This window comes from Citrus sinensis, chromosome 6, assembly GCF_022201045.2.
Source record: "Citrus sinensis cultivar Valencia sweet orange chromosome 6, DVS_A1.0, whole genome shotgun sequence".
NCBI classification, from domain to species: Eukaryota; Viridiplantae; Streptophyta; class Magnoliopsida; order Sapindales; family Rutaceae; genus Citrus; species Citrus sinensis.
Window position 1 is genome coordinate 17957865 of NC_068561.1, and position 23238 is coordinate 17981102.

Below are 23238 nucleotides of genomic sequence, written 5' to 3' on the forward strand. Positions count from 1 at the left end.
CAGTTTCAAAGTTATGCTGAAAAATCCTTGCATATTAAAAAATCATGTATATATGCATGCAATCTGTGGTATCAGTTAGGATTTCGAGTGTCTATGATATGCATTTTTTCATTTGTTTCTTTTGCTCATTCTTTTGGTGATTTGAACACATATGTAGAAGGATAAAAGCTGCGGTGCTTCCACACTGTCTTCTCTCAAGATGTTGAAATTGAGATAATGGTAACTTATAGATAAGATTTTTCATATATACACTCTCTCATAATCCTTCTCACAGATTTGGTATCAGGAAACAGAAAAAAATGTGAGTGCTCTTTGTTGGAACTATGCTGAAGAAAATGATTTCTGGATGATATACTTGTGTTTCTTATGATGCAAATACATTATCTACTTTATTATCTCAATTTGTTAAGATTCCATTAAAATTGGTAATTTCTTGTGGAGCAGCAGAATGAGAATGATTTGTCAGCAGAGCAGCTACAAATATAACTTGGTTTCAAATATAGAAATGCTGAAACCCACAGTTTTTGAAATTATATTGATACTATACAAGCAAAAGTGAAGATATTAGATAGCATGCATTTTTTGTTCCTGTCTGAGGATCAATCAAAACGGTCCAACAAAGTTAGTAAGAGTTAATAACTAAAAAGAAGGAAAAGAAAAAGGACAAAACTAGACTGTTCATTCATTTTATACATAGTTCGTGAAGCCTTTATGAAACTATGATCTATGGATAGCGATGCCCTCTTATTCACAGAATCACGAAAGCTTCAATTTACAAGTGTGTTGAAAGATGTCCTCAATCCTTTTGATGTTTGAAGCCTTACAAATGGGAAGCCTGAATGATGTGTTGCTTACACATTGCCACAAGAATTTCTAATATATGAATATGGTTTAGTTTAATAAATGCAATTTATGAGTCAGAAAAGATTTTAATAACAAATAAAATTGTAAGATTGCATATTATTTTTCTAAAGAATTGAACATACATTCTAACGACTTTGGTTCGACCAAATCAAATGGAACCGAGCATATAAATATGTACTTGCAACAAATACTATCCCTGAAATCCACAGTTTTGAAATTAATCATTATACTGATAAAACAAAGCTCATTAATTCAGTTTTTATGATTAGAAATGTCCTCATTCACAAAAACTTTGAATTTACATGTGCGGTGAAGAGATGTCCTCAATCTGTTGACTGTTGGGAGTAAAATTACAAAAATGGCTTTAAATTAGGACCATTATTATAAAAGGACGCCATATAACATTTTCCAAATTTAGTAGTTAAAATAAGCAATTAAAGCATAGATACTCATAAATAATTTTCCATTTTGTTTTGGTGATTGAATATAATTTTGGTTTAGACAAGCAGAAGGGATTTCAACACTTAAATTTGTAATTGATGAGAGAGAATTTAAATAACTTGCAATAGATTTTATTTGATGTTATTAATTAATTAGTAAAAAGAAGAATTTTGTATACTCTTCAATAAAAGCATTGAATGACGAATCATTGATTTTGCAATTATATCTGTGTGTGTGTGTATAAAAATCCTCTGCTTCCAACTACAAATTACCTCAGGAAATTAATCATGATACCATCTTTATTTGAGTGAACTAGAAGTACTTGTTAAAAAGACACTAATTTATTTGTTGCACCAATATGTTTGCTCTCGGTATCATGAAACCTTAAAAATGTGTATCCTCTTGGTTGAAATTACGTTGAAGGAGAATCTGATTTCTTGACATAAAGTTTCGATGAACTTGGTAATTCTTGTGCATCCAACTCGGTTGAGAATTTTGTTTATTGGGCGCTTCTCCATCGTAACTCAGGAAAGATTAATTAGCAAGTTTCATCTCCATTGTTCCAAGCCCAGAGATGTGTCTCGTTTTGAAATCCTGGGTTTCTCGTGCTATTATGCGAAATGCTTGTGATATTGAACTTTTAATCTTGACAATGACAAGTCAATTGAATTGCCCATGAGCATTTACGTACTCTTCCGTAGCACTTGAAGTCCTTGAACTGAATTTGAATTTTTTCATCAAGACCCCTCCCTCCGGAATTTGTTTTCCAAGTGTCAAGATTCTTCATGTTTCAGTACGTAATCATATGATAAAAAGTTGACTGAGACGTTATTTTCTAATTGTTCCGGCGCTTGAAGTTTTAAAGATAAGGGGATATTCAAGTCATTGAACTTAATCTGAAGTGGTTAACATTAGTATTTGAAGACCTTGGGAAACAATCTTCATAAACAAAGCACAAAGTTGCGATCAGGCCGCCAAATCTTTAGCACCTTTACATCAAGAATCTCTGGCGCAAGATGCCGAAGAAGATCAACCTAATTTCATAAAACGTTTTCCTGACGAGATGCTTATGGCTTTTGTGATGGGATGCACGTCTTCTCTTTGTTTTCCCTTGAGAAGTTTCTTTTGAAGTGGTAATTTTCTGCGCCGAAGGTTTGAGTTTATATACATAATGAAGTGATAGGCATCGGCAAATCATTTGCAGGATGAGAATCGGTATTTATTTATTGTTTACAAAGCAGCCTCGATTGGGTCTGAAGTGTGGAAGAACATTGCCAAGTTCTGATACACTGTTTGCTCTCTGGCGAGGTTATGTAGACAATGAAATTGCCCTGATGGAAATTTGTAGACAGAGAGCTTCTTGTAATTAAATGAATTAAATATTTTGAACTAATTGTATTCTATCTAATTTATTCAAATAAATGAAATTTATTAATCTACTTATTACAAAGATATATTAAATTTCTCCAAAAATATAATATTAAATTTTTTAAACTAATAATACAATTTTTATGAAGACCTCTTAGAAATTAGTACATAATATTTTAATTGAGTTGGACTATTGACACCCCTTCAATTTTAGTTTCCTTGCACAATATAAATTTTTTAATTATCATTAAAATAATTTGAATCTAAGAATTAATCCTCTACGCCAAAACGAAATTCTTGTAATTAAGCATAACAACTTAATTAAGATACAACACAGTAAAAAAAAAATTAAATAAAATTTTATCCCACTGAAAATAAATTTTTAAGGATTTCAAACTAATTTTGAATCCAAAATTTATAGGTAGGATAGAATTGTATTAAACCCATAAAATATGCGTTATTTTCTAAGTATAATGTTCTTCTTGCTTTTTTTTCTTCAGATTTTTTATTTAGAAATTAAATAATAAAGGAAGTTTGAAGAGAGGAATACAAATATTAAGAATGAAAGAGTGAGAAAATTATTAGAAATTGAAAGATTCATAAATGAAAAGAGTGTTGATTTAAAAAAAATTGATATTTTTGGCATTAAATGTGATATAATTAAAAAAAATAGTTTCAATAAAATATTGGAGTTGGAGGGGTACTAATAGTCCGACTCTTTGAATTTTGTTGCATGTTACTGTAAAATTAATCTATAGTGATATTCTATACAAGAATAACCTTCATGTAACCCCGTGCATCTAAAGCCCCCTTTACCAAGATCAATGTAGTTGTATGTAAACCTAGAGCAATAGCATGATGAACCAAAAAGTCTCCAGGGCCTATTGTTAAGAATAGAGAATTACTATTCTCATTAACAGCACTTAACCAGCCAGGCAACCATATGCTTCGACCCGCATTGAATGCAGGGCCATCCGTTGAAGATAAAAGTACATCGAATCCATATGAAGTTTTACCATGAGCAGATTGTATCCATTGGGCAAATATCGGTTCGATCAAGATTTGTGACTTAATAAACTTGCTTCCACATAGTAATAATTTTTTTTATGTTGTAGAGTATATATATCTTTTTACATTAAAGGATTAGGATAGAGTAAAATATTTCTCTAAAGTTATTTGGTACTGTGATTTATTCTGTAAAGTTGTTACCAAATTATTGTATACGATTTATAGAATTTACATTGAGAGAAAAACAGTAAAGAAAATGCAAATATTTAGACTTTTAGAATTACTTGCATATTCCTAATGCCACATAAATATATGTATTATTCTTTTGAAACTATGTCTATTCCTTTTATAATATCTATACATTGGATTTGATATTAATTATTAATGTAATGTATTCTTTACTTTCATTTTACTTGCACCAAGGATAATTAAGTCAAAATAATAATTTTGTAACTACACCCTCAATTGAGTTATAATCTCCTTACAATAATAAAATTATTTAGTCCCAACATTATGATTATAGATAGATTTTATTGTATTATATGTAATAAGTGGTATGGTCTCATATGAAATTACAATGACTTTTCGATATTGTATTTTCCTAAATATTTGAGATTTATTAATTTAACAAAATATTATTGAATCAAAGTTATTAATATACTGAGCATTACTTCAATTTATATGTCGAAATGTACATCTCATCCCTTGAAGTATTAGCAATCACAGTCTTATGTAGCATAAGTCAATATAATTTTGTACACATATAAGATATTACACTTGCCTTAATAATAATAATAATAATGATAATTTTTTTATTGGATCTTTTGCTCTTTATCAAGTCAGGTTTAGATGTAAAATATTATCACCTCCAAAAGTTACTGGTGTGCTTGGCACAACACATTACATGTACTTACATTAACTAATGCAATACAATCCAATGTTTAGTAAATATTTTTGTTCACATCATGGCATATAATAATGCACTATAATGTGAACAGTGATACATAAAGCAAACTCAAGGGAGAAGTTGGATTTGTGTAGTGTTGCACTATTCACATTATTTTTTTTAGTTCTTTAATTAAAATAATAAAGCTAAATAAAAATTTATGATATTAAATAAAATTAAAACTCAAATACGCTATTGTTGGTGTTGATGAAATGCTAGCAACAATTTGAAAGCGGCCATTGGACAGTCGCCGCTCGACGATGGTCGCTGCATAACATCATGGTTTGAACTAAAATTTAATATCATTAGAAACCTTATAGTTAGGGCTACACAATACTGCAATTATTTCCAACAAAAAAGTATCCAATTGTCATAAATTTACAGTAAAAATTGTGAAAATTGAAAATTTGACCATAGATCAACGACATGTGATGATCTATGGCAAATGATAAATCTTTTGCCAGTAATAGTTACACTGTCCTGACAATAAAGATTCTAATAATATTAAATAAAGTTCAAATAACATAAAGTACGACATCTAGTGGCAACACACGATGACTTGTGGTGGCTGGCAATGAAAATTATTTATTTTAATTATAAAAATTTTAATTATTAACTGAATATAAATAATAATAAAATATAAATAAATGTTAAATTATAAAGCTTAATATAGTAGAAATGCAATGTAACATAATGCAATATAATATAGTCTGTCAAATGCACTCATAATGTTATGATAGCTGTATTATAATTTATCAGGGTGTATTTAGAAAATAATTGAATTTTAATTTTAGTAATTGGGTGAGGTATGCAAACTTAAAGCCTAAGCTTGGGCCTTAACTTTTGATAAATTGTAGTTACTTTTTGTGCAACAAAGAAAAAATTTTCCGAATAGATGTAACATTTAACCACAATCTTGTTACCATTTTATATACCTACTAGTGACCTGCTATGTTGGATTACTTAGCACTAAATCCGCATAATAACAACTGCCCTTAAATAAAAAGGTGCTACTTTTATTCCTTAGAGTATGTTTAACATCCCTCATAATATCAAATTTTAATACACTATAATACAATATAATTAATACAATACAATATATCAAACGCATCCTTGATGCGAGACCAACATCAGTTAGCAGCTGTTACTTATAGAAAATTGCGTCACTTCTATTCTCATAAGCTTTTAGAGCTTCATCCTTAGATCGAGTTCTCCTTGTTCTTCAGGTATATTTTCTCACTTATTATATTAAAAATCGATTGAAATGGGGAATTTGTTTTTCTTAGGATTGAGTTTCACACAATTTTGCATAACTCATTCTATTGATATATCATAAGTCAATTTAAAATGAAATCTACTTGCTTTTCGTTATTGAAAAATTCTTACAAAGGTTATTTATTGCTTTCTTTTTTATAATTCTTATTTAAATTTGTTGCACTTTGGCATAGAATGGTCTATTCTTAATTTAGAAGTTTTCTTTTGTAAGTAATAGGTATTGAAAAATTATCCATTGTAACTCTAGCCTATATCATTTCCTTCTTGCCGGACAAGGAGATTCTAAGTATTTTTCTCTCATCTCACTGGCAGAAAAGAGTTTAGAAAGTTAACGATAGAATCAGTGGATCACCTTATGACATTTTGGGACTGATTCTTTCATCTATGTCAGCCATAGAGACTGTAAGAACATGCATACTATTTAAACATTTAAAAGTAGACTATTACGAGATTAGAAGCTACAACCTTGTGCCAAACGGTGTTAGAGTTGTGCTTGGCATCTCTCAAAACTCTCTATACAAGCTCGTTTAATTTTAAAGGAGGTGAGATTTTTACCACAATAGTAGAGTTTGAAACAGTTCTCCACACTTGTAATTGTGATATTAAGATTTTTGAAGAGGTTCATTAGCATTAATCATTAAACTTCTTAAAAGCTTCCAAAAAAAAATGGTGTTAGAGTTGTACTTGCCATCTCTCAAAACTCTCCTTACGAGCTCGTCAAGTGCTCTAATGTCACATCATGTAGGTTCCACTCTTTTAGGTACAAGGGTTGACAAGTGAGATGAATAGATAGTTACTCACACCCCTAAGTGTTCGTACTTAGTGGAATGGTGTCTGCACACTGATTTGCATGTATATTTTCTCTCTTGAAAGAAAGAATGAGTAAGCATGGAGTTAGGGTGATATTATGCAAGGTGGTATACATGTTTTCTTAGTAGAGGTGCACATTTGCGACGCACACTTTTCATGCACGAGGATGTGCATACTAATAGCGGTAGAAGTATACTATGAACCGCAATTATGATGTATTGTATGATAATATTGTGCTGATCGTGGAAGAAATACTTTACGGGTGCATGTGTGGAGTATAATGGTGCTAAACCTTTTAGAGTACAGGTAGGCCTTATTTCTCCAAAAAGGTCCATAGTTTTGTTGATAATTTTCTTCCAACTTTTACTTACAGTTCATATCAAGGCTAAGAATCTTGAACGACTCTATGTTAAAATCTTGAACGACCCTATGTTAAGAATTCAACGTTGGTAAACTACTTTATTCATGAGGATCACTTTTTGAAAGAGGTTTCACTTGATTTCTCGTATACATGAGACCAGCATGTCCAGATTCAATGGGTGCAACGATTTTTCCTTAGCATCACTACTGTCATGTGGTTGAACCTGTGTGAGGATGCCCTGTCTGGAAGTAGTCCCTTACTCCTCTCCATATATTGTTTTTTTAACTTTCTGCATTGTTTTCTTATTTTTTAAACTATTTTCATTTTGTTTCCCATTAAGGTCCTTAGTTTTGTTGATAATTGGCTTCCAAACTTCAATGATCTGACACATTTGCATGTGTCGATTAAAGAGGCTGGATTGCCTATGCTTGCCACCATCTTGCATCAATCCCCTAGGTTGAAAGTAATGGTAAGAATGCAGTGATGTCTTTATTTTTTTAAGCAACGTGTGATTAGTTTGCATCGATCACCTAGGTTGAAAGTAATGGTAAGAATGTGGTAATGTCTTTATTCTTTTAAGCAACTTGTGACTAGCCTTTTATCTTTGTTTTCTTTGTTCAGACAAGTCTTCTTGAATTTTCTAATCGTGATCAAATCCTCTGGATGGAGCCAGCAAAAGTCCATTATTGTCTGAAGGCAAGTCTGAAAAAAATTAAAATTCAAGGTTGCACTAGTAGGATTGCTGAAGTGAAAATGATTGAATACATTCTGAAGAAGGCATAAGTCTTAGAGATGATGGTCATCAAGTTTAATTCTGAAGGTGGGGAGATTCCTGCCATGATATTAGAGTTTGAAAGAGCTTCACACGCGTGTGATATTGAGATTTTTGAAGATGGTCATCAGCGTTAATCGTTAGACTTCATAGGAGCTTGCAGGAAGAAAAACAATGAATCTAACAGGAGACCATGTTTGTTGGGTGCTGAATTTGCTCCTAGGTTGGCTGATTTTAGATTGTTGGCTAAGATCTTGTCCGAACTGTCTTTTTCTGAATTTGCTCCTACGTTGGCTGACAATTTGCTTCACGAGTGTATAGCATATTCTCCTTACCCTTTTTCTGTGTTGAACGGAGTATTTCCTTCTTGAAGGACTAGGTTGATGAGTAACATGAATTCAATTAGTCTTTTGAAATTTTGGGTTTCTCACGCAATTATGTGTAACGTTCGACAGATTAAACTTGATCTTTTGTACGCCGGGCTTGTTGAATTTCCTGAAACTTCGCTCGCTTTGAAAACACTCGAAGTTCTCAATTTGCGAGTTAAATTTTTTTTGCCCTATTCCTCCTTATGGAATCTATTTTCCAAGTGTCAAGATTCTTGATGTTGAAATATCTAATGCCGATAACAGTATGACTGAGAAGGTTTCTTCTATTTGTCCTGCTTGAAGATTTGTCAATAGCCACAACTATTAGTCGTAAAAATTTCATGACTAGATTCAATAGTTTATCCCCTACTTTGAAGAGGTTAACCTTTACGATAAAGATTGTTTGTTTGGCATAAAGTTATGATTACGGCTCCAAATCTTGATCGTTCATTAATTCCTTATATGTGGCTCGAAATATACTCTTTGAGTCAAGTTCACTTTAGTATACGCATTTTTAATGAGGAAATACAGGCGGACCATGCCCTAGAGGCTACAGCTTCTCAAACGTATCACAAAAGCCAAGGTTATGAACTTGTCTGGAGGCACTATGAACGTAAGTTCTCTCTCAATTGTTTTGATGTTCTGAGGCTACTTATCTCTAGCAATTGTTATTCTTCGTGTTCTTTTTGTTTTTGTACGTTGTATATCCATGTCATAACATTATTTCTTTTTTCTCCATGAAGAACCTTCGTAGCCGTGCTGATGAGAATTTATTTCCAACATTTTCCAATTTGACCCGTTTGCAAGTAGATATAGGAGAAAGCAAAGGGAGATTGCTTTCCACCATACTTAAATGTTCGCCTAAATTAGATGTGACGGTAAGACTGTGAATGAACTTTTGAACCAAATGGTTTATAATTAATATCCGTTACGGTCAAGAACTTGTATGGATTGAACCACGGTCTGTACCCCATTGTTGTTGTCGCATGTCAAGAGAATCAAAATTAGTGGATGTGATGTTGAGAAAGAACTAGAAATGATCAAGTACTTACTGAAGAATAGTGTAATTTTGGAAACGACAACTACCAAACTTTGGAGTCAGAGGTTTTGTTGGATCAATACTTGTCAGGAGAAATACCCTAATTATCAGAAAATATTAATGTTTGAAAGAGATTCCAAGACTTGTCTAGTTGAAATCCTTGATCTTTGATTGGTTCCTATCATTAATTTATTGTAACCCATATACTTTCTCTTGAAGTAGATGAATTTAAATTTTGCTGGTTAGACTCTTTGTTGCGTAAAAATTTGAATGTTTTTTGGGTTAGAGGTAACATACAACTTGGAAATTAGCCATTATACGTACAAAATTCTAAGTGGGTAATTCAAGGAAGAATTGAGATATATTTAGATTTTAGACCAATAGGAAATTAATTGAGACCAATTATAGCATAGAATTTGGAAATTCATTATGCCTTGATGAACTTGTAATACTCTACAGTAAACTTAAGGAAATGGTAATTTTGCGTAAAAGATGAAAAAGGAAACCAAGGACATATTATCCAACTACAATTTCAAGATATGGAGCCACAGTGATATCAATCAGAATTGGAATGGTCGACTGTAAAAATTAATTCAATGACTTGAGTATTCGACTTTAGTTTTATCATATAGCCCTGTTATTGAATAGCCTTTAGTGCCGGTGGTGCTCGATGAAAGCATACAGTAATCTTTTTATAGTCATATTATTAACATCAACTAATTTTATTATTGCAAGGAAGTTATAACTTGGTAGGAATTTAGTTCAAAAATTGCTATTTTGACTTAATTATCCTGAGCCTGAATAATATAGAGGTAAATACATTGATGAATAATTAATGGAACAAGTCAATTCCATGAATCTCAAAACATGTGTTGAATCAAGAACCAGTACAACACTGGATTTGGCTCCCCAAGATCCACTCTAAAGAACTCCGATCTTTTAATGGCAATTAAACAACCTAATCTCGATGTGATAGAATCTAAACAAACAATATAAATTAACCAAGATGAATGAAGATCAGAAACAGGTTTATAGCGGTTCCGCCATTAACAGGCCTATACCCACTATGAAAAGAGAAGCAAGTTTTCACAGATTATCAGAGCTTTACAAGATACAGAGATACAGAGAAGATGTAACTGAACCACATCAGACAATTAACAGATTATCAGGCCTTATATGCATAAAGAAACTGATCCACAAATATCTCCCATCAGCCAGCTCATAATATCTGATGCTGTTTGTTAGTAAAATATTTGCCAGCTGATGCTGCCCGCGTTTCGAACGGCTTCAACAGCCATTTGAAACTTCCGCTGGACACATGTCAATATCACATTCAATCTGTTAACCAAAACGCAAACTTCATCTGCCGTTTTGAGTGAGTAACTCACGTGTTTAATCACGTGTGTTACTTATTCAATTAGCTGACATAACTAGTTTATCATACAGCTCCCAGCTAAGTTACAAACGACATATCATCATATTCCTGAGTCTATGACTGACTTGTCATACTTGATCATCCAGATTTGAGATTCATGCTCCAACAACATGCTTGATAATAAGGTAGAAATATTCTAACTTCAACTAATGAGTTATTACGTGCCCGAAAATTCAAAAATATTTTAATAACTCTAAAGAATAAATCATTATCTCAAATAATTTTTGAAAAATATTTTGTTCCATATTAATCCTTTAACGTAACTTATATATTTATACATTATATAATTAATTATTACCATGCAGAGACGAGTTATTTAAGATGGAATAACTTATTACGGTTATTCTTATATATAAGTAGCTCAAATTAGGATCATAATTTTTTATGACTACATGGATGTTTTGTTCCTATATAGAGTATCACTATAAAAAAGATTTTATTGTATATTTAAACCTAAAAGGCTTAGAGAGGAGAAATTTACCGAAATTTTTGATATTGAAGAAGAGGAGTGAAGTTTGACATATTCAGTTACCAAAAATAACTGCTTTAGTTCTCTTATACTTCTCCTGTGTCTCCTCAGCTTCACTGTGGCTGTATACAGAGTAAATATATGGAGAGACATCACTATTTTTGTTTGTTAAAAGCTATTGATTTTGAAATTTAACAAAAGTTTCATTTAAAAGTAGTTGAAATCACTCAAAATTCTGTTACTTGAAAGAAAAGAGCAACTTTATATGTTAGTATCTTTAATTTGTTTTTACTTTAGTTAGATTAATGCAATAACACTTGCAGTAAGAAGAGAATGACTTAAAAAAAAAAAAAACTGGAATACTTTTTAAGAAAAAATTGACAGTGCAATCTAAGATGCTAACGTGACATTAGCCCCTTAGCATATTTTTTTAAAAAAATAAAAAAAGTAAATTACCATATTTTACAAAAGAATTTCGAAATAAATAATATAATATATTCGTCATGGAAATGTCAATTTACTCAACATATGATGACTTATATAATTTTTATGCAGTAACATATGTATTTGATTATTATTCTGAGATATTAAAATGGTAATAGCAACAATTATTTTATGAACTCACAACACAAACATGAGGATTTTTTTTTTAATAGAACAAACATGAGGATGTTACTTATATTTATTTAAGAGAAAAAGATGCTTACACTCCCAAGATTTGGGAAAATGGTCACGAATACTCCCAAAGTTTTCATAAAAGGATACCAAGATTTCTTTTTAATCATAATACGCTTTTATTTTAGTAATTAGAAATTTGATTTTAAAGTTTGTAATTAATACAAATTTAACATAAATAATATAGTCTATATAGTATTTTTAACATTTAAAACAATATTAAAGATTTAAATTATTATATTTATTTTAATAATATATTTGTATTTATTTTAAAGATTTTAAATAAATCTTCGGGTTAAATAGATTTTACAATTGACAAAAAAATCCCTATTATAAACATTAAAATTATTTTTATATGATATTCAAAATCATTTTAATTAATTTATTTAATATTATCTTTCTATTTATTATTAAAAATTACTTTAATTATAATAAAATAGGTCTAATAGATTGTAAAATATTAAAATATTTTTAAATATTAAAATTATTTTAAAATGTATATATTATTACATTTATTTAATGCAATATTTCTATTTATTATAAAATTTTGGGGTCAATTTTTTTGGGTTTATATAATTAAAAAAAAGGGGGTCTTGGTGTCCCTTATTGAAAACTTAGAGGTTTTTGTGACCATTTTCTCAAGTCTTGAGGGTGTAAGTGTCCATTTACCCATCTAATTATCTATGTAATTTATAACTTGATAGTTCTAGATACATAAAATTTCATTCTCATAAACAAATTCTTCAATCTCTAAAACAGTGTTTGTCACTCATACTGTATTAGTGTGTTATTAGAATGTTGGAGGATTGAATAACATAGTACCAAATCGTACTTCTCTTGGTTTTTTATATTTATTTTCTTTGTAATCCTGATTACCAAAAGCTGGTGTGGATTGAAACACACAACTTGCCATTTGCTGTTACATATTTAGAGAGAACTAATGTGTAGGTGATAATAATGAATATTGATAAGTATTTGATACCAAATGGAAAAATGTTGGGGTTAATTACGGTGTATTCTCTAATAAATTGACTATCTTTAAAATATCGTTAAACTACTGTAATAATTCACAAACACCTAATTCATCCCATGTTTTAAATTATAAAATTATCATGCAACTGATGCAAGAAAACAAATTACAAAATGCAATTAAATTTAGAGACATTTAACTAAATTATCATCCATCAAAATCTAAAGGATCCACCAATATATCAAATTATCCATCAAAATCAAAATCTAAAGGATCCATCAATATATCTCCGCGTAGTGCAACAATCAATCAAATTCACAATAGGGAATACCTTAGGTTGCTTTTGATTTTATTTGAAATACGAGTAGGTCTGAATTTAACTGATATCTGAATAAAAATGTCTGAATGCTACTTTCTTTTTTCTTTTTGAATATTTGAACAGAAAAGTTTAAAAACTAATAGTTTGACATAAATATTCTTTTAAGTGGTGCATATATTTATTTTTCACAAGTTGATTAGTTTGGTAGCATTAAAAAAAATACTATCATTATTGATCTTCTTTTAATTTTTAATAAAAGATTTAATTATAACATCAACTTTTATTATAAAGTTAACAATGTTGTTTTAGTTTTGATTAATCATAATAGACATAATTTGATTTGTTCAATATTTCAATTTAGTTGATGTTACCATGTGAAGAAAAATTTAAAGCAATTAAAAAAAATAACTTCAAGGATAATGCACAAATATTAGGTTTATCCATAATTTTGGAAATACATGAATTGTTAAGCTTATTTTTTATATTTAAAATTAAATTTTTCATTTAAATTTCAGACTTCAAATAAAAGTGATCTTCTTCTACTTTTGTTATTCAGATAAAATTGTTTGATAATAAGTGATAAGTTAAAAAAAAAAAAACAACATGGGTTACATTTTTTTGTATTTTTTTTGGGTAAATGCAAACTTTTATATTTTTTTGGGGATACAATAGTGAAAATTATTATGTTTAATTAGAATTTATGTGTTTTTTCCCCCTTAAAGTCAGTGTAAATTTGTATTTCATAGGTCAATAAATGTAAAATAGTAAAATGTAATATTTTTATAATTCTTTAATAGTAAAATATTACGGTGCAATACTTGTTGCTCCTAATTAGAGATGGCAAAACCCCGGGCCGGGTCCGAGTATTGCCATGACCGGACCCTGCCCGGATGCAACCGGTCCGGGTCCGGGCCGGGTTTTAATCCGGGTACCCGGATTTTATATTTTTTAATATTTTATGTGTATATATTTTTTATTTTTTGATAATTTTATAAGTTTTAAATTTATTTCAATAAAATTTGACATGAAAATATAAACTTTAAGTGTTTAAAACTTTATATATGTATAATAAATAAGTCAAATAAGTATAAAATATTTAAAATAATATATATTTTATAATTTTTTTTAATAAAATCCGGGTTCCGGGTTTATCAAGTGATGCCCAAGACTGACCCGGCTTCATACCCGAGCCGGGTAATACCCGGCCCGCAACACCCGGGTACGGTCCGGGTCCGGACCGGGCGGGTATTTTTGCCACCTCTACTCCTAATTGATATTTCATAATAACTTAAGCAGTGAAAAAGAAAATTACCCTTTTATTTATTTAGTTTCTTCAAAATCGCTTCCCGCCAAGTTTATTTAGCCATTACCAACTACTAAAGGCATGTAAGTTGTTCTTGTTCTAAGGTTCTAGGCAACAATGGCGGTTAATTTCCAGAGATATGCTAATACTGTAATACGTACGGGTGAATTTTTTTTTTTTTTTGGTTTCGATAAATGATGATATTGGGCATGTGATGAATGAATGCTTTTTTTCCAGATACTACGTCGTATAATCACAAGTTTTTGTTTCCTCCACAGTCTGCAAGAGCAAGAAAAGAGTGTTGGGTGTGTGTAATAACTTAATGGGGGTTTTGAGGAGAGGGCTTTTGTGTATGTGTAATTTTAGACTTGAGAGGATTCAAATTATGATGAGCTTAGGGAGTATGGCAAGTTTTTGGGACCAAAGCGAGAATCACCATGGACGTTGAGAAGGTTGGGGAGCACGCCATATATGTTAAAGAGTTATCGATGGTCGATGGAGTTCCACTGGTAGTACAGCTCTTCCAAAATGAAGCATTTACTTGTGAATATAACAAGTGATCAGTTCTGTATTATTAGCATTTACTTGTGAAGCTTTAGCATGCTATGTTAGATCTAGAGTCACCAGATGATCTGGCTAACAGTACTGCGCTAAGACTAGGTTTCCTTTCTTGTCTGGCAACATTACATCTGTAAGTTATTTCACAACCCACGCCACGATGTAAGGAAAGCTTCTATGCAAATTGCCTTCCCTATACACTTAGAAAGTCAAATAGAATCACCAAAAATGAAGCTAATCGTGCAATATAGATCTCGTGAGAGGAATTATGCAAAGCACCAAGAATTAATCACCACAAGAAGCAATTATTGTATTTACTCTTATCTTAGCACTTTCTCTAATTGTTAATTTTCTTCTGTACCTTTTTATTGGGTGACATTTGATTATACATTCTCAGAGATTTGTTTTGAAGAAATTGTGTCGAGTTGAAATTCTTTCCGCGTAAAACTTTCCAAGTGAGTGCAATCATGTAGTTGAACTCCTTTGGTTCCTGCAACCAGTGTTTCGAAACCATGGTATCATAAGCCTCATAATTCAAAATTCGTGTATTTATCATATACTTTATACAATTAGTTAAAAAGCTCATGCACCCTCTAACTACAGAAATATAGATATTTGCGACTCAGAGAAAAGAAAAGAACACCTATCATGTTAAGTTATATAAAAAGAAGCACTAAAAATAGAATAAATGAATGAAGAGAAACTTCATTCAGGATCATCTGGGATTTGATCTGAAACCGGTTCACAATTGTCTTCACCTCCGCTTTCTCGCTCTTGAGTCGCAGAAGCAAGCTCGTTAAGCTGTCCTTCACTCTCTCCTGCAGCTTGTGGTGGAGCAAGTGTTCCTGAACTTGCTTGTTGGTCAGATGTCAAGCTTGTTAGACCATTCTGCTTCAGATAAGTCTCCAAAGGATGACTGGCTACTTGGAGAAGTTTCATCATGCTCACTCGATTCAACCCGGCTTGCGCCTCTTCACGTTCGGGATGGCAATTCAAGTCTAACTCTGCCTTGCTGGATTCAGCCAATTTTCCGGACAGATTGTTGTTTTGGCCCTTTGATTCTAACTCATTCGCAGACCTGGCTTCATTCTCTGAAGGATCAAGGTGTGATGATACATGCTTGGAACTGCTGTCTACTTCTGCTTCCTCCTTGGGACCCCAAGTTGGTTGATTTCTTTGCGCAACCTCTTCTTCACGCTCAGATTGGCGCTTCTTCTTGCGCATCATGAGGGTTTTGAAACGTCTTTTAACAGTCATACACACAAGGCATGTGCATGTGGGCTTGTGCTTGCCCTTCCCACTCGGGGGTTGAATGCACACAATACATGAACAGCCAGGACGATGCCTTGGGTGTTTGGTTGTAGTTGCAACTGATGCAGTGCCAGGGTCACCCATGTTCTCTCCTAGAATTGCAGCATTGGACAATGCATCCAGACCAGAAGGTTCATGCTCCTGATTCAGCCTATGACTTGTTGCTATTTTCCGCTTTTTGAAATCTATACAACAATCAGGCTTAATTGTATCAATATGTACCAACATTTTGCAGACAAAAAGGTATGCACCAGAAAACATCAATTTTAATGTAAAAGACTTCTATCAGCCACCTTTTGTTTACACAGAATAAATGTGCGCATAAGCACATATATCATGAGACCATAATCCCAACAAATATTTGCCTAGTGCCTACACAAACATTTCTGCTCTCCCTTCCAAATTGCAGGCAATAAAATGGCCTTGCATTTGGGACACTTAATTCTAAACTCATGTCTTAAAGGTTTCTTTACAAGCAGTTGGAACGAAACCGCTTAATCCACATGCATAGAAGTCAATGGGTGCTCTTGGCAGAACTCTTGTGCTGTCTAAAAAGGCACACAGAGGCAGAAAAATGCTCAACTATTTAGCCTGTTCATGAATGCAAGGGTATGAAACTCTTATTAAAAAATAAGCAGATGAGTCTCAAGCATCTTTTGTTAACCTTCGACTGGAAAATTGCCAATTCGGACTTATGCTAGTGGGTGACGTGGCTTATCTTAGCTTTACATTAGCATCATGAATAAAAGGAAACCTTTCCTGATAGAGCAGCAAGCTACAAGCCCACCCGAATTATAAAATAATAATCTTAAAAGCATGCATGCTGGTATCATACCTTTGTTTAGCCTGAGGAGATTTTCCACTTCTCGGGGAGTTAGTTCATCCGGTGCTGAACACGAGCACCTGACGATAAATAACCATTAACACATTAGATTTTCCCAGAAGCTTGCTTTCTACAAAATATCTTGCATGGAAAAACCTATTGTTCACCTGTTGTGATCCCAGACATTGTCCATACACGTCCATTTAGGAGGAAGAAGTACATCAACAGGCAACCTTCGCCATTTCGAGCAACCATCACATTGAGCCCATTGCTCCTGTCCCCTGAAGATCAAGCATGGCAATTCAAGATCAGATTAATTTACGCAACCAGGGCCATGAGGAAGAGATATAGGTCCTTTAAACAAAACCAACAAAAACGCATGATTGCATTAGAAAACCAGAAGTTTCATAAGGAAGTTGGGAAAAAATAAGTCGGCCTACATCTCCGCTTATTAAGATTTCTTCAAAAAGAAAAACTCTCAAGCACAAATCTTCATTAGCATAAAATTGACATAAATTTAAGAAACAATTTCGAGAAAATATGGTTCCTTCGTGGCAAAGAAATTCCGAGACCTATGATCCAGATGGCTTCTTTATAAGTTTCTTATATGAATAAATTTATGTGCCATAATGTAAAAACAAACAATTAATTAGTTGCTAAAATTCTTACCCGGATGTACGGACTATGAAAATGCTCCTCTTCCCAAAAACTGGAGGATCCTGTATGACAAACAAATATAATAATAAGTTAAAATCAGTATTCAGGCTCCAGAAATAAAAATCAACTCCAATTCATCCTCGAACAATAAGGTGCATCTCCTAATCGAAGTTTCTAGAAGTGGAAAGAGCAAACGCATAATTTTGGAAACTTAATAGCAACATAAATATGAAACACAATATGTTTCTAGGTGACGGACCAATATATTTAACATCCCATGTAGAAAAAGGCCCTGCAAAATCCAATTTGATTATCAGACTGATATGTTTTGTTCCAACTACTATGGGACCACTAATACCGCTAAGCTTTGCACTAGAATACTTAATAGAACAAGGTGCATTGCAACATATGGGAAGAAATGGTTAATGAATGTTAGTTATTATTGTCGATATTTATTTTGCATCATTACGCAGTTCCTACACCTGTTGTGTTTAATAAAATTCTGCTAAACGGACCTCTTTTAATCAACAAAACAAAACTAGTATTTACTAGTATTCCTCTTAGGTTAATTTAGTTAATACAAGCATTCCCATATCTTTTAAGCAATTATATCAATAAAGAGGTAAATTCTACTAAAACATGTCTCAAATGAGAACTTATTCAAGTCATGGGGCTAGGATGTGCATTTATTTTGCAAAGATAAATCAGTTACTAAAATAATGACATCTTTTGCACAGAATCTATAAGGAAGTTTTGTGTGGTTGAAAGTTTACCCACCATTTATAGTCAAATCGGAGAAGTCTCCGAGGGGGGTGACCTTGACACCTAAATTTTTAACATTTTGTACAAAGCAAGGACTCTTAAGAAGCAAAACCATACAATGAAAACTTAAAGTTACAGAAGAAAATAGCCTTTTTTTTTTCCTTTTTTCTCAGTTTACAATAACAGAAAAATACCGAGCAATATCAAAAGATAATATGTAAACATACCAAAACAAACATATGGTTGACTAATTGGTGTTCAAAAAGTCAAAAAAAAAGTCAAATAATAATCCAAAAGGGTACAAGGTAGGTTCACCAAGAGGGCGAGGGAGAGAGAGTTTCGGGCAACATTTAATAAAACACATCAGCAAAGAAACTCACTTCATATTCTTCAAAAACATGATCCTCGACCGTCACAATGCTTGGCATAACACTTGGGGGTGGGTAGAGCATATCCTGTGCCTCTTCCCAAGTAAGTTTAAGCTCTAGAACATCTAGTCTGTCAATGAGCAACCTCTTGCGTTTTGAACCAATATTTCGAGATCTTTTTCTTTCTGGAACTAGCATCGATGGTGGCAGCAAGCCTTCCCTTGTTTTGTCTTCATGCTTCTCAGATTTAACCCAGTTGATGTCACCAGGAGGCGAATTCAATTGTTTGGACAGTGAGCTTAGGTGGGGATCAGTGCTTCCCTTTAGTGACTGAAGAACGCCAGAGTAACCACTCAAAATAGATAGGTTCTCAAAAACACCCGAAAAGAAACTTTCACTTGAATGACCGCCATTAGGAATGGCAGATGGTTGTGTATCCTGTTTATTTGATAATTATATTAATATTATATGATCAAATTTCCTACTCCAAAAATTGCCATTGACTTTTACCTGCACTGAAACAGCATTAGATGCTTTACGAAACCCCATAACAAGCTTTCCTTCCGGATCCATACGGCTAAATGTCACTGTATATAATGTATATCCAAAACAAAAATTGTGATAATAAAACCATAAGTAATACCAAACTTGCTTCTAATAACAGTAAAATTAGTTACTATTTTTTCGTTTTTGTTTTTTTTGTTTTTGTGGGGGCGGGGGGGGGGGGGTTTGGTTGAGGAGTTAACTGGCATGAAAGTATTGCATTGGTCTATACTTTTAGCTGAAAGTGTCAAAGACCAAGGCATTGAATTTATGATCAGAAAAGTTTAAACAATACCAGTATCTCCAGCTTGCAACTGCATCGACTGTATGCAAGGAGTTACACCCTCCAAAACATACATCCTGCTGTTATTATTAGGCCAAAATCTGAATTGAAACACCCATTCTTTTCCCTTTACATCTTGAATCCTCAGAGGAAGGCCCTCTGGTTGAGAGATAGGAGGAAAATATGCCTGCAAAGTTGCTTTTGTTAAACTTTAATACAGCAAAGATTCATTAATCAAAAAGATATTATAGTAAAACAGCTTCTCAGATGGAATTAAGATAGTAACTTACTTCAGCACATGCTTTAGGGAGAACCAATCGACCAATGCGACCAGCATCACTGGCACTCAAAACTTTTTCAAACAATGGAACAATGGTGGAATTTGAACTTCACAAAATCATGGTCAAGGATGTGAACATCTCACATAGAATATAACTAGAAAGACAACACAGTTTTGGCTGTGAGATTTAAAAGAATCCTTAGATGACAAGAATGGCGACAAAGGAAAATTTATTGGTGTAAAATCTGTACTGGAGATAAATGATTTTATCAACAAACAAGAGGAGAAAACCACTGCAGTGAAATACTAAAATATGGAAAAAAGAATAGTACAAAGGATACTCTCCAGATAATTGCTGTAATTCTTGGTCCGTAATTCTGGGCCAATAGCGAGGAAGCAACTGGTTTCGGCCCCTTCCTTCAGCAGGTGGCCTAGCAACACGAATTTGGGATATGCCTGCATTTGCCTCGGAACCTGTGGCAAGGGCTAACTTTGGAGGCTTAGGCAAAAGATGGCGAGACTTGGGTCCTTGATGGATGATGGCGGATGTCTTACTGTGTTCTTTTTCATCAACAACAGCACTGGGAAAAGAATTCGAGTTTATTCCAGGAGAACCCAGGGTAATGCTTAAGTTTGTATGTGCCAATGGTCCATAGATATCTTTTGCTCCAATATTTGCCTTAGAAATATCTGACTTCGCAGCTTCCTCTGGTTTCACTTTCCTGAAAGACCCATCTAGGTCATCATTCCGAAATTGAAGCAAGTGCCTCAGCCCCACACTCTCTGAACTATTTCCTAACTGCAAAAGCTTAAATTTGTCGTCACTACCACCCAATTGATTGTCCACAGAGGTTGATGGCAAGTCGCCAGCATTATCAGTTTTTAGAGTGCCAAATCCATTGGGATCATCACCAGGAATCTGAATGAAGATTGTTCAAAAACATCATCAAAACCTGAATTTTAATATTCAATTTCCAAATTCAAGCATTATTTACTACTGTCTGATATAAGCAAGTAAGACTCATTTGTCACTATTTATCGTGATCCTCCATCATTTCTATGATCCAAAGATGCATAAAGATGACAAACAAGGATAGTTTTGGAAGTTGGAACCACAAATACAACTTTTTGACAGAGTGCATCCCTGATATTTTAAATACTGAAATATTAACATCAGTAATACAATAAGGGATGCCATCTTTGAAGTCTTGTTTAATAGAAATATAGGAAAAAGAACTGGCTATCATACTGTGATTCCCAGGCAGCAAACACTAGACATCTCTAAATCTCTAGAAGATGGCATAGATTAGTGCATATGCAAGTAAACTTATCTTACTGAGTCAAGTCCTGGATTTTTAGCACAGTTTATGCACCAGACACCCCCTCCATCAAGAAGCTGAATCAAAGAAAGGGAAGCAATGCATCCACAATGGAGACGCTGCGAATGCCAGACTACTTAAATCACTCTCATGCCGTTGTGACATGAATAAATGTACAAATGACAAGAATGAAAGTAAGGATATGTATACAATTTCTTAGATGATTTTTCTCACCTTGCTGCAAGATGCACACTTCCTCCAACCAGAATCCTTTGAATGGAACTCATCACAGAAAATTAGCTTCTCAAATGCAGACCTGAAATATACACAAATGCCAAATTAGATTACAATCAATAACAAGAACTAATTTTTATCACCTACATGAGAACCTCAACAAAATCAAGTTGATTTGTCGAAGAATTAGATCCGCCATGACAAGTAATGGCTAATTTTCACATAATAAAGTAGAAAGATTGCAAAAATGGTAAACTAGAAATAAATTCCACAGAAGGGACAAACTAATTCCTGCTTAATCGAATTGAAATCATCCAAAATTATGAGTAGAAATATAATTAAGCAACAGTACATACAAGTTGAACTTTTTTTTAACAAATTTCATTATATGAATGAAATATTTACCCGCACTTATCACAGAGAACAGCAAATCCGCCAGATTGCAGAGGCCAGCCTTTTCTCCATTCAATCGACGACGAAGCTCTACATTTTCCATTCATGCAAGTCCTCGACTCCATTTCTCCGAAGCTCAATCTTCAGATTTTCTACAAAACTAAATCAAATCACAAACAAAGAATCCCTAGAAATTACAAAAAATTAGTCAACAAAGACAAAACTACCTAGACTCGTCAGTTCCATATAAAGCCAAAAAAGAAAAGTGACTAACCTCGTGTCTGCCACAAAACGACACCGTCAGTTGCTAGCTTCACGTTCTTCTTTGAAACGTTACTCCGAACTCTGAACCTCCATACTCGCTTCCTCTGTCGTATTCGCAACTTTAAATTTGAAGTGTTTTGACTATAAAAGCTGCCGAGGCCAGTTGACTAAGAACTCCGGCGAGTTAAAAGATGAATCGGCGATCAGAAGGAAAACAACCGAAAAAAAAAAAAAAAACTTTCGTGCATGCAGGAGTAACAGAATAAAAAAGAGAGATTAGAATTTGGTACATTCAAAAAATGCATGCACGATGATGCTTCAAGACTCGGCGAACTCTCCCTATTTGCTGATGTTATTGTTTTCCCACTTACTTTCGATTCTTTTTTTGATTTCAATTTTGCCAGTTTATAAAATAAAAAATTTAAAATCAGAAACAGTGTATTCACAAAAATATTTCCTACTCTCGAGTAAGTGCGTGCAATACACGCCTTGTTGGATAAGGGGTAGAGAAACTGAGATGGCGAGTAAGACATGCAAAAGGCTGTAGCGAGTGAGGAAGGATGAGATATACAATTACGAGAGAGTATAAAAATACGGCGTGTGGACATCACCGTAAAGTGCGCCACCAGGTGGCTTTTCTATCCAACAGCATCTGCATTTCGCATGCAATAAGGTTCAGAATCAAATTACCAAAAACACCCTGTCATTCTTCTTACCCTATCTGTTTATGAAATTATCAAACAAGTCTTTATAGTTTACACAAGTAACAAATAATCCTCAAAAGTTTTCGACTAACCTCAAATCCATCCTCACCACCCAAAAATCAAAAGACTAGCACAATTTTATCTCAACTACGAGTGATGAGGGGAGTTATAAATTTTTATACAAATAAAAATAGATAAATTTATTAATTAGATAAAAATATAAAATAATAAGAATACATCATTTAGGTCATGAACTGTTTAATTTAATGAATTAAATAATGTTATATCAACTTATATAAAATAAATTTATATAAAA

General features: G+C 32.9%; 1 protein-coding gene across 4 annotated transcripts; it reads right to left on the reverse strand.

The window, feature by feature from the left end:
* Window positions 1-15511: 15511 nt before the first annotated feature.
* On the reverse strand, window positions 15512-22601 carry LOC102626611 (B3 domain-containing transcription repressor VAL2). 4 transcript variants are annotated; one of them, XM_006481128.4, is made up of 14 exons: window positions 22509-22601; window positions 22229-22385; window positions 21967-22114; window positions 21562-21643; window positions 21345-21446; window positions 20350-20927; window positions 20019-20115; window positions 19741-19915; window positions 19413-19489; window positions 18915-19340; window positions 17785-17834; window positions 17283-17396; window positions 17128-17195; window positions 15512-16477 (listed from the first exon to the last, which is right to left on the reverse strand). In XM_006481128.4, exons 3-14 carry the CDS (start codon window positions 22077-22079, stop codon window positions 15687-15689), a joined length of 2673 nt encoding a protein of 890 aa, XP_006481191.1. In that variant the 5' UTR covers window positions 22080-22114; window positions 22229-22385; window positions 22509-22601; the 3' UTR covers window positions 15512-15686. The 4 variants fall into 4 exon arrangements, with proteins under 4 accessions (XP_006481191.1, XP_006481190.1, XP_024955576.1 ...); XM_006481127.4 differs by having other exon boundaries at window positions 21967-22106; window positions 22229-22599; XM_025099808.2 differs by having other exon boundaries at window positions 21967-22141; window positions 22229-22599.
* Between the last annotated feature and the right edge of the window lie 637 nt (window positions 22602-23238).

Excerpts from the sequence above, each read along its gene's own strand:
- LOC102626611 (XM_006481128.4), bottom strand. The coding sequence starts at position 22,079 with ATGGAGTCGAGGACTTGCATGAATGGAAAATGTAGAGCTTCGTCGTCG. Across the intron at positions 21,447-21,561 it reads AGTGTGCATCTTGCAGCAAG|CGTCTCCATTGTGGATGCAT; the intron begins GTGAGAAAAATC and ends TGGCATTCGCAG. Across the intron at positions 16,478-17,127 it reads TCTCCTCAGGCTAAACAAAG|ATTTCAAAAAGCGGAAAATA; the intron begins GTATGATACCAG and ends ATTGTTGTATAG.